The 20,595-nt window shown below is 45.7% G+C and overlaps 1 protein-coding gene across 1 annotated transcript in view; it reads right to left on the bottom strand.

Moving 5' to 3' along the window:
• MPZL3 (myelin protein zero like 3) overlaps window positions 1-19,079 on the bottom strand; it is a 33,631-nt gene extending 14,552 nt beyond the window's left edge. The window contains exons 1-2 of the mRNA XM_038754298.1: window positions 18,998-19,079; window positions 3,117-3,283 (exon numbers count right to left, since the gene is read on the bottom strand). Of these exons, the coding sequence (XP_038610226.1) occupies window positions 3,117-3,283; window positions 18,998-19,079 (249 nt within the window). The remainder of the gene's footprint in view (window positions 1-3,116; window positions 3,284-18,997) is intronic.
• Between the last annotated feature and the right edge of the window lie 1,516 nt (window positions 19,080-20,595).

Below are 20,595 nucleotides of genomic sequence, written 5' to 3' on the forward strand. Positions count from 1 at the left end.
CCTCACCGTACCTCGTTCTCGCCTGTCCCGCTGTCGACCCCGGCCCACACATGCCCTCCCTCCACACATCCACCAAGCTAGCTCTCTTCCTCCCTTCAAAGCCCTGCTGAAAGCTCACCTCCTCCAGGAGGCCTCCCCAGACTGAGCCCCCTTTTTCCTCTCCTCCCCCCCATTCCCTCCGCCCTACCCCCTTTCCCCTCCCCACAGCACCTGCATATATTTGTACAGATTTATTACTCTATTTTACTTGTACATATTTACTACTCTATTTATTTTGTTAATGATGTGCATATAGCTGTAATTCTATTTATTCTGATGGTTTTGACACCTGTCTCCATGTTTTGTTTTGTTGTCTGTCTCCCCCTTCTAGACTGTGAGCCGTTGTTGGGTCGGGACCGTCTCTATATATTGCCGACTTGTACTTCCCAAGTGCTCAGTCCAGTGCTCTGCACACAGAAAGCGCTCAATAAATACGACTGAATGAATGAATTGGCCCCGGCTTCTCCCGTCCCGCTCCTGACCATCCTCTCTGCTCCGCCAAACTAACCAATTCCTTACCCGCCTTAGCTGCCTTCAAGTTGCCACATTAATCTCTCTGCCTGTTCCGCCTTCCCTACTTCTGCTTAGCCAAATCACATCCCTCCTCTGGCGGGGGAAAAACCCACCTCCTCCAGGAAGTCTTCTCTCCTAATCCTGTCTTCGCCCCTCCTAACCACACCACACCAGTTTCCCCAGGTTAATGTATCTTTCTATAAGGTTTGTGTGTGTGTACTTCTGTTACCTGTTCGTACAGGTGATATTTCATCATCATCATCATCAATCGTATTTATTGAGCGCTTACTGTGTGCAGAGCACTGGACTAAGCGCTTAGGAAGTACAAGTTGGTAACATATAGAGACAGTCCCTACCCAGCAGTGGGCTAAAAGTACCTGACACAGGTACTTCTGACAATTCTAATTGCATATTCATGTACATCAATCGTATTTATTGAGCGCTTACTATGTACAGAGCACTGTACTAAGCGCTTGGGAAGTACAAATTGGCAACATATAGAGACAGTCCCTACCCAACAGTGGGCTCACAGTCTAAAAGGGGGACTATATATGTTCCTTCCTCTCCCCCTCGTCCCCCTCTCCATCCCCCCCATCTTACCTCCTTCCCTTCCCCACAGCACCTGTATAGATGTATATATGTTTGTACATATTTATTACTCTATTTATTTATTTATTTATTTTATTTGCACATATCTATTCTATTTATTTTATTTTGTTAGTATATTTGGTTTTGTTCTCTGTCTCCCCCTTTTAGACTGTGAGCCCACTGTTGGGTAGGGACTGTCTCTATATGTTGCCAGTTTGTACTTCCCAAGCGCTTAGTCCAGCGCTCTGCACATAGTAAGCGCTCAATAAATATGATTGATGATGGTGATGATGATATCCTGCCCCTCCCATTAGACTGGCAATCAATCAATAGTAGTTAATGGAGAAGTAGCATGGCATAATAGATAGAGTACTGGCCTGAGAGTCAAAAGAATCTGGTTCTAATCTGTGCTGTGTGACCTTGGGCAAGTCACTTCACTTCTCCGTACCTCAGTTCCCTCGTCTGTAAAATGGGGACTAAGACTGGGAGCCCCATGTGGGACAAGGACTGTGTCCAACCTGATTAGCTTGAATCTACCCCAGTGCTTAGAAGAGCGCCTGGCACATAGTAAGCGCTTAACAAATACCACCATCATCATTAATGAGCAGGGTGTCAAGAGAACTATACTGAGCACTTTGGAGACTACAAATAGATTTGATAGTTTTTTGGCAGCAAGGACCTGATTTTATTGTGGATTGTTACTCTGCACCCTAGGGCAGAGACTACTTTTCTGCACAAAGTAGGCACTTAACAAACAATAATAATAATAATAATTTTGGTATTCGTTAAGCGCTTACTATGTGCAAAGCACTGCTCTAAGTGCTGGGGAGGATACAAGGCGATCAGGTTGTCCCATGTGGGGCTCACAATCTTAATCCCCATTTTATAGATGAGGTAACTGAGGCCCAGAGAAGTACAAGTATTTATTGAGCGCTTACTGTGTGCAGAGCACTGTACTAAGCGTTTGGGAAGTCCAAATTGGCAACATCTAGAGACAGTCCCTACCCAACAGCGGGCTCACAGTCTAGAAGAGGGAGACAGACAACAAAACAAGACATATTAACAAAATAAAATAAGTAGAATAAATATGTACAAGTAATTGTATTTATTCATTCATTCATTCAATCGTATTTATAGAGCGCTTATTGTGTGCAGAGCACTATACTAAGCGCTTGGGAAGTCCAAGTTGGCACATCTAGAAACGGTCCCTACCCAACGGTGTGCTCACAGTCTAGAAGGGGGAGACAGACAACAAAACAAAGCATACAAACCAAATAAAATAAATAGAACAAATAAGTACAAGTAATCGTATTTATTGAGCGCTTACTGTGTGCAGAGCACTGTACTAAGCACTTGGGAAGTCCAAGTTGGCAACATCTAGAGACAGTCCCTACCCAACAGTGGGCTCACAGTCTAGAAGGAGGAGACAGACAACAAAATAAAGCGTACAAACCAAATAAAATAAATAGAATAAATATGTACAAGTAATCGTATTTATTGAGTGCTTACTGTGTGCAGAGCACTGTACTAAGCGCTTGTGACTTGCCCAAAGTCACACAGCTGACAAGCGGTAGAGCTGGGATTTGACCCTATGACCTCTGACCCCCAAGCCCAGGCTCTTTCCACTGAGCCCCGCTGCTTCTGATCTTTACTTGATTAACTTCCAGGAATGGCAATCAATCGATCCATCAGTCGTATTTACTGAGCGCTTACTGTGTGCAGAGCACTGTACTAAGCGCTTGGGAAGTACAATAACCAGGGGACTCCCTTCTTTATAGTTCTGGACATTTTCATTCCACCTTGTACTTCCCAAGCGCTTAGTCCAGTGCTCTGCACACAGTAAGCGCTCAATAAATACGACTGATGATGATGATGATGATGAATGGGGAGAACCTGAGCGTTGCGTTGGACTCAGAGGAAATCAGGAAGGGCGACGCCGCCCCGACCGACGTCGGGCAACTTCCCAAATCCCTTACCGTTTCTGTGCGGCTGCTGGTAGGGGGCCGGTACGTCCAGTCGATAGTGAGCTTGTCGGTCACGGCGGAGGACGATTTGAAGGTGCATTTTAACTTGACCCTTTCTCCGACGTAACCGCGCACTTGGGCATCCGCTTTAATCTCCAGGGGGAGGACCGTGGAAACACCTGCTCGAAACAATCAATCAATCAATCAATCGCGTTTACTGAGCGCTGACTGGGTGCAGAGCACTGGACTAAGCGCTTGGGATGTACAAGTTGGCAACATATAGAGACAGTCCCTACCCAACCGTGGGCTCACAGTCTAAAAATGAGCCCAAGTGTGTTGTAAGGGCGTGAGCCTGAATCGGGCCGGGAATCCAGCCAACTCCCACGGGGGCATCCTCTAAGATGTCCAGACACCCGAGAGAGGCGTCGCTTACTGGTTTGGGACGGAGACCCTGGCTCACACCCTCCTCCATCAGTCAATCATTGATACTTTTAGACTGTGAGCCCACTATTGGGTAGGGGCCGTCTCTATATGTTGCCAACTTGGACTTTCCAAGCGCTTAGTACAGTGCTCTGCACACGGTAAGCGCTCAATAAATACGATTGATGATGATGATGATGATTTAATAACGGTGGTATTTGTTAAGCACTTACTATGTGCCGAAGCACTGTTCTAAGCGCTGGGATAGATACAAGGTCATCAGGTTGTCCCACGTGGGGCTCACAGCCTTAATCCCCATTTTACAGATGCGGTAACTGAGGCACAGAGAATAATAATGGTGGTATTTGTTAAGCACTTACTATGCGCCGAAGCACTGTTCTAAGCGCTGGGATAGATACAAGGTCATCAAGTTGCCCCACGTGGGGCTCACAGCCTTAATCCCCATTTTACAGATGTGGTAACGGAGGCACAGAGAATAATAAGGGTGGTATTTGATAAGCATTTACTATGTGCCAAGCACTGTTCTAAGCACTGGGTGGGATACAAGGTGATCAGATTGTCCCACATGGGGCTCACAGCCTTAATCCCCATTTTACAGATGCGGTAACTGAGGCACAGAGAATAATAAGGGTGGTATTTGTTAAGCACTTACTATGTGTCAAGCACTGTTCTAAGCGCTGGGGGGGATACAAGGTGATGAGGTTGTCCCACATGGGGCTCACAGCCTGAATCCCCATTTTACAGATGCGGTAACTGAGGCGCAGAGAATAATAATGGTGGTATTTGTTATGCACTTACTATGTGCCAAGCACTGTTCTAAGCGCCGGGGGGGATACAAGGTGATCAGGTTGTCCCACATGGGGCTCACAGTCTTCATCCCCATTTTCCAGATCAGGTAACTGAGGCACAGAGAATAATACTGGTGGTATTTGTTATGCACTTACTATGTGCCAAGCACTGTTGTAAGCGCTGGGGGGATACAAGGTGATCAGGTTGTCCCACGTGGAGCTCACAGCCTTAATTCCCATTTTACAGATGCAGTAACTGAGGCACAGAGAATAATAAGGGTGGTATTTGTTAAGCACTTACTATGTGCCAAGCACTGTTCTAAGCACTGGGGGGGATACAAGGTGATCAGGTTGTCCCATGTGGGGCTCACAGTCTTCATCCCCATTTTCCAGATCAGGTAACTGAGGCACAGAGAATAACAATGGTGATATTTGTTAAGCGCTTACTATGTGCCAAGCACTGTTGTAAGCGCTGGGGGGGCTACACGGTGATCAGGTTGTCCCACGTGGGGCTCACAGCCTTAATCCCCATTTTACAGATGCAGTAACTGAGGCACAGAGAATAATAAGGGTGGTATTTGTTAAGCACTTACTATGTGCCAAGCACTGTTCTAAGAACTGGGGGGGATACAAGGTGATCAGGTTGCCCCACATGGGGCTCACAGCCTTAATCCCCATTTTACAGATGCGGTAACTGAGGCGCAGAGAATAATAATGGTGGTATTTGTTAAGCACTTACTATGTGCCAAGCACTGTTCTAAGCGCTGGGGGGGATACAAGGTGATCAGGTTGTCCCATGTGGGGCTCACAGCCTTAATCCCCAGCTCCACCACTTGTCAGCTGTGTGACTTGGGCAAGTTACTTCACTTCTCTGGGCCTCAGTTCCCTCATCTGTAAAATGGGGATTAAGATTGTGAGCCCCACGTGGGACAACCTCATCACCTTGTAACCCCCCAGAGCTTAGAACAGTGCTTTGCACATAGTAAGCGCTTAACAAATACCATCGTTATTATTATTATTTTACAGATGCGGTAACTGAGGCACAGAGAATAATAATGGTGGTATTTGTTAAGCACTTACTACGTGCCGAGCACTGTTCTAAGCGCTGGGGGGGATACAAGGTGATCAGGTTGTCCCACGTGGGGCTCACAGTCTTCATCCCCATTATACAGATGAGGTAACTGAGGTCCAGAGAAGTGAAGTGACTTGCCCAAAAATCACACAGCTGACAAGCGGCGGAGCCGGGATTAGAACCCATGACCTCTGACTCCCAAGCCCGGGCTCTTTCCACTGAGCCCCGCCGCTTCTCTAACCACACAGCAGACCCGTGGAAGAGCTGGAATTAGCACCCACATCCTCTGACCTCCAAGCCCTTGCTCTTTTCAGTAGGTCACAAATTTATAGCTGTGTGACCCTGGGCAAGTCACTTCTCTGTTGCCTCAGTTACCTCATCTGGAAAATGGGGATGAAGCCTGTGAGCCCCATGTGGGACAACCTGGAGCAGCGTGGCTCGGGGGAAAGAGCACCGGCTTGGGAGTCAGAGATCACGGGTTCTAATCCCGGCTCCACCGCTTGTCAGCTGTGTGACTTTGGGCAAGTCACTTCACTTCTCTGGGCCTCAGTTACCTCATCTGGAAAATGGGGATTAAGATTGTGAGCCCCACATGGGACAACCTGATCACCTTGTATCCTCCCCAGTGCTTAGAACAGTGCCTTGCACATAGTAAGCGCTTAACAAATACCAAAATTCTTATTATTATTATTATTATTGAGCGCTTACTATGTGCAGAGCACTGTACTAAGCACTTGGGAGAATACAACAGAATTGGTAGACATGCTCCCTGCCCATAATGAGCTTACGGTCTACAGCATTTGACTCTTTCCCCTTTATATCTCCCTTTTCCTCTTCCACACTGCCACTATGCTGATCCAAGCACTTATCATGAAATAATAATAATAATAATAATGGCATTTGTTAAGTGCTTACTATGTGCAAAGCACTGTTCTAAGCGCTGGGGAGGGTACAAGGTGATCCGGTTGTCCCACGGGGGGCTCACAGTCTTAATCCCCATTTTCCAGGTGAGGGAACTGAGGCACAGAGAAGTGAAGTGACTTGCCCAAAGTCACCCAGCTGACAACTGGCGGAGCAGGGATCTGAACCCATGACCTCTGACTCCAAAGCCCGGGCTCTTTTCCACTGAGCCATGCTGTGTCTGTCTCCCCCTCTAGACTGTAAGCTCACTGTGGGCAGGGAATGTGTCTCTTTACTGTTATAATGTACACTCCCAAGCGCTTAGTACACTGCATTGCATATAGTAAGCATTCAATAAATATGACTGAATGAATGAATACTCCCCCGAGCTCTTAGTAATAATAATAATAATAATAATAATAATAATAATAATAATAATAATAATGACATTTATTAAGCGCTTACTATGTGCAAAGCACTATTCTAAGCACTGGCGGGGGATACAAGGTGATCAGGTTGTCCCACAGGGGGCTCACAGTCCTAATCCCCATTTTACAGGTGAGGGAACTGAGGCACAGAGAAGTGAAGTGACTTGCCCAAAGTCACACAGCTGACAATTGGCAGAGCCGGGATTTGAACCCATGACCTCTGACTCCAAAGCCCCTGCCCTTTCCATTGAGCCACGCTGCTTCTCTAACTCCTCGAAACACAGTAAGCGCTCAATAAACACCATTCATTCATTCATTCAATTGTATTTATTGAGTGCTTACTGTGTGCAGAGCACTGGACTAAGCGCTTGGGAAGTCCAAGTTGGCAACATCTAGAGACGGTCCCTACCCAACAGTGGGCTCACAGTCTAGAAGGGGGAGACAGACAACAAAACCAAACATATACTGATTGATTGGTTACCTGCTAGACACCCAATGCTATTTATTGAACACTGACTGTATGCAGACCACTGCACTGAGGATTCGAGGGAGTACAATACAGTTGGGCTGGTAGACACCCATCCCTGCCCACAGGGAGCTTAAAGTCTAGAGAAGTAGCATCTCCCATGCCAGGTCCTAGTTACCCCAACCTCTCGGATACGGTCAAAGTGATCGTTCCAGGGAGGGGGTTTGCCTGACCAGCAGGATCCTGCAAAATCCTGTGAAATTCCAGGAAATTCCAGGTCCTACCTCTTCTAGACAGCAAGAAATAGGAGAGAAAAAAAAAACCCTCCAGCTTCCTCTGTGACAATCCCAATATTATAATATTATATATAATATACAATCTAATATAATATAATATAATATAAAATATAATATAATATAATGTAATATAATATAATATGATATGATGTAATATAATATAGTATAGTATGATATAATAAATATTATATTATATTGTATTATATCATATTATATTATATTGTATTATATTATATCATATTATATTATATTGTATTATATTATATTATATTGTATTATATTATATTATGTTATGTTAAGTTTTATGTTATGTTTTATGTTATTATATTATATTATATATTATATTATATTGTATTATATTGTATTTTATATTATATATTATATTATATTTTATATTATTATATTATATTTATTATATTATATTATATTATATTATATTATATTATAATATTATATTGTGAGCCCCCTGTGGGACGACCTGATCACTTTGTAAACTCCCCAGCACTTACAACAGTGCTTTGCACATAGTAAGCACTTAATAAATGCCATTATCATTATTATTATAATTCACAATGACCATAATAATACTGTTGGCGTTTATTAAGCACTTACAGTGTTCCAAGCACCGCATTAAACGCTGGGTTAGACACAAGAATAATCGGGTCAGACACAAGCCCTGTTCCACATGGGACTCGCCATCTAAGTAGGAGGGGAAAAAAGATACTGGATCCCAGTTTTAAGGATGAGAAAACTGAGGGCCAGAGCATCTAAGGGACTTGCTCAAGGTCCCACAGTAGAAAAGTGGAGCAGCCAGGATTAGAACCCAGGTCTTCAAACTCCCTTCCGCTGCCTCTGAATCAGAGATGACTACTGGACTCTATCCTAGTGGGAAACTTTTCACGATGCTATCAATCAACCAATGGTATTTATTTTTAATGGTGTTTATTGAGTGTCCCCTGTTATTGAGTGCTCTAAGCATCGAAGCACTTGGGACAGTACAAAACACACATCCCCTGCCTACAGTGAGTTTACAGTCTAGGGTGGGAGACAGATATTACTATAAATAAATCGATCTTGTATCCCTCAGGTCTCTCGAGAGGGTCACCCGCGGTTCAAGACCAGACCCCAGTGGTCCCAGTCCTGGATGATGTTTCAGGGTCGAAAGCCACTGGCTTTTATCCTTCCATCTTCCCCACGCAGTGTTTTCTGCTGTTTCTTAATCATCAAACCGAGGCATTCCAGCAAATCAGCAGGGCAGGAATGAGAATCGCAGGCATGCTACACCAGGTCCTCCCTCCAGACCTTCCACTGATCTCCATCCAATTCCTGCCAGGCCGATCGTAATAATATTATGATATTAACAATATTATAATATTGTTGTTAAGCGCATACTGTGTGCCAGGTGCTGTATTAAGCACTGGGGTGGATACAAGCAAATCAGGTTGGAAACAGTGCCTGTCCCACGTGGAGCTCACAGTCTCAATCCCCATTGTACAGCTGAGGTAACTGAGGCACAGAGAAGTGAAGTGGCTCGCCCGACGTCACACAGCAGACAAGCGGCAGAGCTGGGATTTAAACCCATGACCTTCCGACTCCCTGCTGCTTCCCTAGCCAGCTGAAATTCCGGATGACAAGTGTGCATGGAAGCTGGTGAAGCATCTGGAGGTGGATCTCGAACCAACGTTTACGGAAATGTAGGTGAAGAGGAGCTCCACTCCTGCCGATTCACCTTGCCGGTTCAGAATCGCCACGCAAATCCACCCCACTCACCAGCATGACTTAATACTTTTTACCATCCGATAGCCGGGGATGGAAAAAATTACCTTCTGCTGGACTCAAAGCCAACTTTTAGTGGCCCTAATCCACAGAGCGGTGGGCCAGGAACACTAATAAGTCAGTCTTTCGGGTGAACTGTAGAAAAAAATTGGGGGGAGAGGGGAGAAAAAATCACACATCCTAGAGATAATGCAGTTTCCCACTGCGTAGGCATTTCAGTTTCTATGTTGTCAATCTGCCTTTCTCTGATGCGCGAACGCACACTCAAACTTGTCATTAGGCTAAAAGGTCAAATCCAAGAGTTGAACTTTGGATACTGAGAGTTCCCCGGCCTGGATTGGGTTATTACACTACTTTAAAAATGACGGGGCAGCAGGGCTAGATGTGCGAGTTAGGAGGAAGATCAAACAGGCCAGTGATTTAACCAGCCCTATTTCGGGAAGCAGAGGGAGGGGAGGGAAAGGAAAACAAACAAAAGCCAGAAACCGAAGTGGATCACTTCACAGATTCAGAAGAAAAGCCGGAGGAAGTTTGGAAACAAGACCACGCTGATCGGTGAGGTCGACCGACATGCGCCTTTCGAACGATCTCATGGAAGCAGTGTGGTCCAGTGGAAAGAGCACAGGCCTGTGAGTCCGAGGACGTGGGTTCTAATTCTGGCTCGGCCACATTCATTCATTCAGTCGAATTTGTTGAGCGCTTTCAGTGTGCAGAGCACTGGACGAAGCGCTTGGAAAGTACGATTCAGCAATAGAGACAATCCCTGCCCACAACGGGCTCACAGTCTAGAAGGGGGGGAGGCAGACATCAAAACAAGTAAACAGGCATTAATGTAAATAAATAGAATTATAGATAGGTACATATATACACAAGTGTGATTGTTTGGCAGATTTGAGGGGGGAAGGCGTTCCAGGCCAGAGGGAGGATGTGGACCAGGGGTCGATGGTGGGACAGGCGAGGACGAGACCCAGTGAGAAGGTTAAGGACACCAGAGGAGCGGAGTGTGCAGGCCAGGATGTAAAGGAGAGAAAGAAGGCGAGGTAGGAGGGGGAAAGGTGATGGAGAGCTTTGAAGCCAATAGTGTGTAACCTTGGTAATTCATCTAGCTTCTCTGTGCCTCAGTTCCCCCTTCTGCAATCCCCATTTTGTTCTCCTGTTCTCCCTCCTACCTAGACTGTGAGCACCACGTGAGGCCTGACGATCGTGCATCTACCCCGGGACTTAATACGGTGCTTGGCACATAGTAAACGCTCAACAAAATCCACTATTATTATTAAAGCTTCTCCCAAACCGCAGGAGCACGTTTTCGCCAATGTGATATAGCCAGCCCTCCCTTCGCGGCAAATATAAAGGTTTCTTACTACAAACCACCTGCAGTTTCCACAGAAATCCAGGTCTCCTTCCTTCAGGAATACCTCACCTTCGGAGGCTTTTGGAAACAGACGCCCCCAAACCCCTTCTCCCTAGACACCACTCCCTGCAATCCTTAGGTCAGAGGTGACACAACACAATTATTGCTAAAGCTGGCTTGGCGGACAAATTAGATGCTTGTAATGGATGACGCAGATGGTGGGAGCGGTGAGGGAGTGTTTGGAGATCAGGAATACTTACTCACCTACTTACCCCTTCCCCCAATATTCACACCTCTACACCACTGAAATTGCTGAGGCATAAATAACCTGGTTCTCCTCCCTTCTAGGGTGCTGCCTATTGACATGAATTTGAAACAAATGTCTCCCTGGGGAAGTTGACAGGAAATGGCAACCTAGAAGTAAAGATTTATTAAGCCCTATTGTGTGCAAAACACTATATAAGCTATCTGCGCAGGCTTATAGTACTTATAATATAGTAACCATCCATCATAAACATATTATCATGACAAGTCATCAGAGGACACACACACATAAATACACACACAGGTTATTTCATGTCCCAGAATTCTAAAGTGGGGGTAACATTAAATTGTCATCTTTCCCTGTGGTTGGATTCAAAATTCACTTTCAGGTTAAACTTTTCTAGTACGCTGAAAAACACGAAATACAGAATGAATATCCATTCCAAATTTTGAACGTTGAGAAGTTGTAACATTTGAGCTCCCACTTGGTGCAGGGAAATGTGCTAGGCGTTTGGGAAGCAGCACAGCCTGATGGAAAGAGCCCATTCATTCACTCATTCAATCATATTTATTGAGTGCTTACTGTGTGCAGAGCACTGTACTAAGCGCTTGGGAAGTATAAGCTGGCAACATATAGACGGTCCCTATCCAACAGCGGGCTCACAGTCTAGCCCAGGCATGGGAGTCAGAGGATCTGGGTTCTAATCCCAGCTCCGCAATGTACCTGCTGGGTTTCCTTGGGCAAATCACTTAATTTATCTGTGCCTCAGTTCCCTCATTGGCAAAATGGGAATTCAATACCTCTTTTCCCTCCTACTTAGACTATGAGCCCCGTGTGGGACCTGGTGATTTTGTATCTACCTCAGCACTTAGTACAGTGCTTGGCACATAGTAAGTGCTTAACAAAAAGCTGTTTTTATTACTATCATTAATAGTAATAATAATTACTAATAATAATAATTATTATTATTACTATTACTATTAATTAATGGAGGCCTTCCCAGACTGAGCCCCCTCCTTCCTCTCTCCCTCGTCCCCCTCTCCATCCCCCCCATCTTGCCTCCTTCCCTTCCCCACAGCACTTGTATATATGTATATATGTTTGTACAGATTTATTACTCTATTATTTATTTATTTTACTTGTACATATCTATTCTATTTATTTTATTTTGTTAATATGTTTGCTTTTGTTCTCTGTCTCCCCCTCCTAGACTGTGAGCCCGCTGTTGGGTAGGGACTGTCTCTGTATGTTGCCAACTTGTACTTCCCAAGCGCTTAGTCCAGTGCTCTGCACACAGTAAGCGCTCAATAAATACGATTGATTAATTATAGTAATGATAAGTACAGAATAAACAAGTCGCGTTTCCTGCCTACAGTGAGTTTACCCTCTCTGGCAGGGGCAGGGGGGAATGATAAAAATAATATTTACAACTAAAGTGGTCAAAACAAATTAGTTGAGGGCACAAATCCTTTACAGAACAGAAACATTTTCTCCAGTGTTCTAGACCGTAAGCTCGTTGTGGGCAGAGAACATGTCCACCAAATCTTGTATCGTACTCCCCCATGCACCTAGTATTGTGCTCTGTGAACAGGAAGTGCTCAATAAATATCCCTGATTGAATGCACTCAGCTTTTTTATTTTCCATGATAGAAGACTATTTCTGAGGGATGTCACTGCCACGTTCCCCCGCACCTCTGCTGCTACACGGCAATTCCTTAGAGAAAAATCCGATTTCGCAACCTGCTGCAGAAAACCAAGAAAAATGCATACCAGGAACTCCTTTCCCCAGACGATTAGGTTACCTAATAGGTAGAGTAGCCTCTGATGGACATCACAAACTCTGGACAAGGTGATGCATGCAATGTCCTACAAATCATGTCCACACACAGCATAACATACCTCGACCTCTTCTATTTTGCCACTGACGCCTTGGCCGCGTCCTTCCTCTGGCCTGGAACGCCCTCCCTTCTCAAATCTGACACACAACACACAATTATTCATTCATTCAATCGTATTTATTGAGCGCTTAACTGCCCCCACACCCACCCCAAAGCCTTACCGAAGGCACATCTCCTCCAAGAAGCCTTCCCTGACTAAGCCCCACTTTCCACTTCTTCCACTCCCTTCTGCATCACCCTGACTTGTTCCCTTTATTCATCCCCACCTCCCAGCACCACAGCACTTATGTCTAGTTGCCATTACTTGTGCTGTAGCAATTCTGATTCCTCGCTTAGACCTGGTGATTTCTTCTGTTGGAGCTGCGAGCAGCAGCACCCTGGCCCTGATCCTTCCACGGCTGGTTGAAATTCTCACATTTTATAAGGAAAATTTGTGTTCGTGGACCATCTTCAGAGATATCTTTAATAGCAGTCATTGGAGTTGTTGGCTTTTTAACAGGGACGTATGTAACTGTTGAAGAGATTTATTTATCCTCCCCCCACATCCTTAATTAATACTACACAGACTCCACTGTTACCTTTGAATACATCACATTTGACATTTGGGTCTAAGTAAATGATGGAGCTGTTGACTCAGTTCTGAACACTGTTAACATAAAATCAGAACCAGGAGCACATGCTGCTACCCACTTTAAAAGACTTTTTCCTTTTTTGTTGTATTAATTTATTGTAGGGGTAATATTTGCCTATGTTTAAGTTGGAACCTAGCACTTATTTCAGTGCATTTGCCTTGGCAAATACCCAACTTTTAGTTTCAGCACTTATGGAGAAGAAAATCCAAAGGACAGCACATTTAATGAGAAGCAGCGTGGCTCAGTGGAAGGAGCCCGGGCTTTGGGGTCAGAGGTCATGGGTTCAAACCCTAGCTCCGCCAATTGTCAGCTGTGTGACTTTGGGCAAGTCACTTCACTTCTCTGGGCCTCAGTGACCTCATCTGTAAAATGGGGATTAAGACTGTGAGCCCCCCGAGGGACAACCTGATCACCTTGTAACCTCCCCAGTGCTTAGAACAGTGCTTTGCACATAGTAAGCGCTTAATAAATGCCATTATTATTATTATTATTATATCTGTAATTTATTTATTTATATTAATGCCTGTCTCCCCTCTAGACTATAAGCTTGTTGTGGGCAGGGAATGTGGCCGTTTACTGCTGTGTTGTGCTCTCCCAATCGCTTAGTACAGTGCTCTGCACACAGTAAGGGCTCAATAAACACAACTGAATACACGAATAAATGAAGGAGAAGCAGCTTGGCCTAGTGGAAAGAGCATGGGCCTGAGAGTCAAAGGACCTGGGTTCTAATTCTGACTCTGCCAACTGCTTGCTGTGTGACCTTGGCCAAGTCACTTAACTTCTCTGTGTTTCAGTTTCCTCAATTGTGAAATGGGGACTAAGTCCTACTCCCTCCTACTTACGTGGGACTGGGACTGGGTCCACCCTGCTTAACTTGTATCTACCTCGGGGCTTAGAACACAGTTCGGCGTATAATAAATGCTGAAATATAATAATAACAGTAGCATGTATACAATTCTGTGGATGTATAATTGTGTTTCAGGGATCCTCTGCTGAACCTCTGCTCCCGCCCGAACTCTGTCTGAACTCTACTGCCACAACCCTTGCATTCGAATTTGTACCCTTTATTCACCCCTCCGCCCTTATGTTCATATCTGTAATTTATTTTACTGTCACCCCCTCGAGACTGTAAGCTCCTCTGGGCAGAGAACATATTATCAACTCTGTAATATCACATTCTTACAAGCACACTGCTCTACACAGAGTAAGTGCTCAATACATACACCTGGCTGACCGATCAGAGCCACGAAACTTGGCAGCAGAAGCTACGATGGATGGAGGCCCTACACGGAAAAACTTTTAAACCGGACTTAAAAATATCCAGTTTTTTACCCTGTAGCGGACGAGAGACAGACCAACTGAAAGCTCCTATAAAACTGAACAACTGGCCACCCTAGTCTTATGGGCTGCCCTGGTAAGTGCTCAATAAATATGTGTTGCCAACTTGTACTCCCCAAGCGCTTAGTACAGTGCTCTGCACACAGTAAGCGCTCAATAAATACGATTGATTGATTGATTGACTGAATGAAGGTCCATGGGAACCCAAGGAATCAACCAATCAATGGTATATAAGTGCTTAGTACAGTGCTTTGCATACAGTAAGTAGTAATAATAATAATAATAATAATGATGGTATTTCTTAAGCGCTTTCTATGTGCAAAGCACTGTTCTAAGCACTGGGGAGGTTACAAGGTGATCAGGTTGTCCCACGGGGGGGCTCACAGTTTTAATCCCCATTTTACAGATGAGGTAACAGGCACAGAGAAGTGAAGTGACTTGCCCAACGTCACACAGCTGACAGTTGGTGGAGCCGGGATTTGAACCCATGACCTCTGACTCCAAAGCCCGGCCTCTTTCCACTGAGCCACGCTGCTTCTCAAGTAAGTGCTCAATAAGTACAACTGAGTACAACTGAAAACTGAGTACAGCGAGAAGCAGCAGGGCTCAGTGGAAAGAGCCCGGGCTTTGGAGTCGGAGGTCATGGGTTCAAATCCCGGCTCTGCCACTTGTCAGCTGTGTGACTTTGGGCAAGTCACTTCACTTCTCTGGGCCTCAGTACCCTCATCTGTAAAATGTGGATTAAGACTGTGAGCCCGCTGTGGGACAACCTGATCACCTTCTAACCTCCCCAGCACTTAGAACAGTGCTTGGCACATAGTAAGTGCTTATAAATGCCATTATTATTATTATTATTATTATTATTATTATTATTATTATTATTATTAACTGAATGAATAAATTTAGCAAGCGCTTACCATGTGCAAAGCACTGTTAAGCACTTGGAGAATACAATATGACAGAATTTGATTGATCTCATCCAGGTGCCTGGACCCCAAAGGCAGACTGGCATCACTCCGCAGCTGGATGTAGAGAAGCAGTGTGGCTCAGTGGAAAGAGCACGGGTTTGGGAGACACAGGACAAAGGTTCTAATCCTGCCTCTGCCGCTTATCAGCTGTGTGACTTTGGGCCAGTCACTTAACTTCTCTGTGCCTCAGTTACCTCATCTGGAAAATGGGGATTAAGACTCTGAGCCCCACTTGGGACAACCTGATTACCTTGTATCGACCCCCAGCGCTTAGCACAGTGCTTGGCACATAATAAGTGCTTATGAGAAGCACAGAAAAGCAGCATGGCTCAGTGAAAAGAGCACGGGCTTGGGAGTCAGAGGTCATGGCCTCTAATCCCGGCTCCGCCATTTGTCAGCTGTGTGACTTTGGGCAAGTCACTTCACTTCTCTGGGCCTCAGTTCCCTCACCTGCAAAATGGGGATTAAGACTGTGAGCCCCACGTGGGACAACCTGATCACCTTGTATCCCCCCAGCGCTTAGAACAGTGCTTTGCACATAGTAAGCGCTTAACAAAACCCATCATCATCATCACTTGGGACAACCTGATTACCTTGTATCTACCCCCAGCGCTTAGCACAGTGCTTGGCCCATAGTAAATGCTTAAGAGAAGCACAGAAAAGCAGTGTGGCTCAGTGGAAAGAGCATGGGCTTGGGAGTCAGAGGTCACCATCAATCATCAATCGTATTTATTGAGCTTACTATGTGCAGAGCACTGTACTAAGCGCTTGGGAAGTACAAATTGGCAACATATAGAGACAGTCCCTACCCAACAGTGGGCTCACAGTCTAAAAGGTCATGGGTTCTAATCCCGGCTCCACCGCTTGTCTGCTGTGTGACTTTGGGCAAGTCACTTAACTTCTCTGGGCCTCAGTTACCAAATCTGGAAAATGGGGATGAAGACTGTGAGTCCCCTGTGGGACAACCTGATCACCTTGTAACCTCCCCAGGGCTTAGAACGTGCTTTGCACATAGTAAGCGCTTAATACATGCCATCATTATTATTATTAGTAAGCGCTTAACAAATACCATGACTATTATTATTATAAGTACACTGAGGCTGACATCATCATTGGGCCCAATGGCACAATTAATCTGGTCCGGGCAGTATGGAGGCGGGTTGGGGCCCTCCAACTAAGCCACTGCCTTGTGTGCCTCAACCATGCCCAGTCAACGCCAAGCCCAGGCCCCACAAATGACTGAGCCCCTTCCTTCCTCTCCCCCTCGTCCCCCTCTCCATCCCCCTCATCTTACCTCCTTCCCTTCGCCACAGCACCTGTATATATGTATATATGTTTGTACATATTTATTACTCTATTTATTTATTTATTTTACTTGTACATATCTAATCTATTTATTTTATTTTGTTAGTATGTTTGGTTTTGTTCTCTGTCTCCCCCTTTCAGACTGTGAGCCCACTGTTGGGTATGGACTGTCTCTATATGTTGACAACTTGTACTTCCCAAGTGCTTAGTACAGTGCTCTGCACACAGTAAGCGCTCAATAAATACGATTAATGATTGATTGATTAAATGGTTGGGGGCACCGTCATGCCAACCCCATGATGGGGAGCCCCCTCCTTCCTCTCCTCCTCCTCCCCCTCCCCGTCCCCCCTGCCTTACCTCCTTCCCCTCCCCACAGCACCTGGATATATGAATATATGTTTGTACGTATTTATTACTCTATTTATTTGTACATATTTATTCTAATTATTTTATTTTGTTAATATGTTTGGTTTTGTTCTCTGTCTCCCCCTTCTAGACTGTGAGCCCACTGTTGGGTAGGGACCGTCTCCAGATGTTGCCAACTTGGACTTCCCAAGCTCTTAGTACAGTGCTCTGCCCAATCAATCATATTTATTGAGCGCTTACTATGTGCAGAGCACTGGACTAAGCGCTTGGGAAGTACAAGTTGGCAACATATAGAGACAGTCCCTACCCAACAGTGGGCTCACACTCTAGAGGGGGGAGACAGAGAACAAAAGCAAACATACTAACAAAATAAAATAAATAGAATAGATATGTACAAGATAAATAGAGTAATAAATATGTACAAACATGTATACATACGCATATACATATGCCCACAGTAAGCGCTCTATACGATTGAATGAATGAATGTAAATAGAGTAATAAATATGTACAAACGTATACATATATACATACGTATATACATACGCCCACAGTAAGCGCTCAATAAATATGATTGAATGAATGAATGCATGAATGGGGGACAGCATCAGTAAAGAAGCAGGTCTGTGCTTCAGTTACCACATCTGTAAAATGGGGGGGTTTAAAACTGTGAGCCCCCCTTGGGATCACCTGATCTGCCACTAATCTCCTCACCGTACCTCGTTCTCGCCTGTCCCGCCGTCGACCCCCGGCCTACGTCATCCCCCGGGCCTGGAATGGCCTCCCTCTGCCCATCCGCCAAGCTAGCTCTCTTCCTCCCTTCAAGGCCCTACTGAGAGCTCACCTCCTCCAGGAAGCCTTCCCAGACTGAGCCCCTTCCTTCCTCTCCCCCTCGTCCCCCTCTCCATCCCCCCACCTTACCTCCTTCCCTTCCCCACAGCACCTGTATATATGTTTGTACATATTTACTACTCTATTTATCTTACTGGTACATATCTATTCTATTTATTTTATTTTGTTAGTATGTTTGGTTTTGTTCTCTGTCACCCCCTTTTAGACTGTGAGCCCACTGGTGGGTAGGGACTGTCTCTATATGTTGCCAACTTGGACTTCCCAAGCGCTTGGTACACTGCTTTGCACACAGTAAGCGCTCAATAAATACGATTGATTGATATACATACATATATACATATGTCCACAGTAAGCGCTCAATAAATACGATTGAATGAATGAATGGGGAAAAGCATCAGTAAAGAAGCAGCTCTGTGCCTCAGTTACCACATCTGTAAAACGGGGGGTTTAAAACTGTGAGCCCCCCCTTGGGACCACCTGATCACCTTGGAACCTCCCCAGCGCTTTGCACATGGTAAGTGCTCAACAAATATCATCATCATTCTTATTAAAGACGTCCCCTTGTCCCCTAATTTCCTCATTTCCAACTCCCTCATGAACCCAAGTCCCAGCCCATCACCCAGGGGGGCGGGAGAGGGGCCTGCTGGGAAATTCACCTCAGGGATGCCCCCCTCCCTGCCGGAACCGGAAGTGCGACCATCTCTCTCCCCCCCTGCTCCCGGAAGTGGGGTGCAGCAACCATGGCACTCACCCTGGAGGAGGAGGACGAGGAGGGAGCCCAGAATTGGGGAGCAACAGCCGCCAAAATCCCGGGCCTCGCAGCCCCACCGCATCCTGACCGCTCGGCCGAGACCTGTTCACCTGGTTGACAGGTGCAGGCCTCCTCTCAGGGGATGCCGGAAGTGACGTCACGGCGGGCGGCAAGGCGGAGGGCCCGGGCGGACGCCCCGCGGTTGCCATGGAGACGGGCCGCGCCTCAGCACTGTCTCCTGTCTGATTCCTGCTCGCCCGGCATTCCTTCAGTCCTATTTCTTAATAATAATAATAATGGCATTTGTTAAGCGCTTACTATGTGCAAAACACTGTTCTAAGCGCTGTGGGAGGGGATACAAGGTGGTGAGGCTCACAGGCTTCATCCCCATTTTACCTCAGATGAGGTAGCTGAGGCCCAATCAATCATTCGTATTTATTGAGCGCTTACTGTGTGCAGAGCACTGTACTAAGCGCTTGGGAAGTCCAAGTTGGCAACATATAGAGGTGGTCCCTACCCAACAGTGGGCTCACAGTCCAGTCAGAGGTCATGGGTTCAAGTCCCGGCCCAGAGAAGTGATTTGCCCAAAGTCACACAGCTGACAAGTGGCAGAGCTTCCTGTCCCCCCTCCATCCCCCCCATTTTACCTCCTTCCCTTCCCCACAGCACCTGTATATATGTATATATGTTTGCACATATTTATTACTCTATTTTACTTGTACATATCTATTCTACTTATTTTATTTTGTTAGTATGTTTGGTTTTGTTCTCTGTCTCCCCCTTTTAGACTGTGAGCCCACTGTTGGGTAGGGACTGTCTCTATATGTTGCCGACTTGTACTTCCCAAGTGCTTAGTACAGTGCTCTGCACACAGTAAACGCTCAATGAATACGATTGATGATGATGATGATTAGAACCCATGTGTGCTGTAGGGGATACAAGGTGATGAGGTTGTCCCACGTGGGACTCACAGGCTTCATCCCCATTTTACAGATGAGGTAGCTGAGGCCCAGAGAAGTGACTTGCCCAAAGTCACACAGCTGACAAGTGCAGAGCTGGGATTAGAACCCATGTGCGCTGCAGGGGATACAAGGTGATGAGGTTGTCCCACATGGGACTCCATAATCTTCATCCCCATTTTACAGATGAGGTAGCTGAGGCCCAGAGAAGTGAAGTGACTTGCCCAAAGTCACACAGCTGACAAGTGGCAGAGCCGGGATTAGAACCCATGTCCTCTGGCTCCCAAGCCTGTGCTCTTTCCACTGAGCCATGCTGCTTCTCAAATAATATAGTTATTGAGCACTTACTTTGTGCCGAGCACTGGACTAAGCACTTGGGAAGTACAGTTTGGCAACATATTCATTCATTCATTCAATCGTATTTATTGAGCGCTTACTGTGTGCAGAGCACTGGACTAAGCGCTTGGGAAGTACAATTCGGCAACAGATAGAGACAGGCCCTACCCAACAACAGGCTTACAGTCTAGAAGAAGCATGGCTGGGTGGAAAGAGCTCAGGCTTTGGAGTCAGAGGTCATGGGTTCAAATCCCGACTCCTCCGCTTGTCAGCTGAGTGACTTTGGGCAAGTCACTTAACTTC

Source organism: Tachyglossus aculeatus, chromosome 11, assembly GCF_015852505.1.
Source record: "Tachyglossus aculeatus isolate mTacAcu1 chromosome 11, mTacAcu1.pri, whole genome shotgun sequence".
NCBI lineage: Eukaryota > Metazoa > Chordata > Mammalia > Monotremata > Tachyglossidae > Tachyglossus > Tachyglossus aculeatus.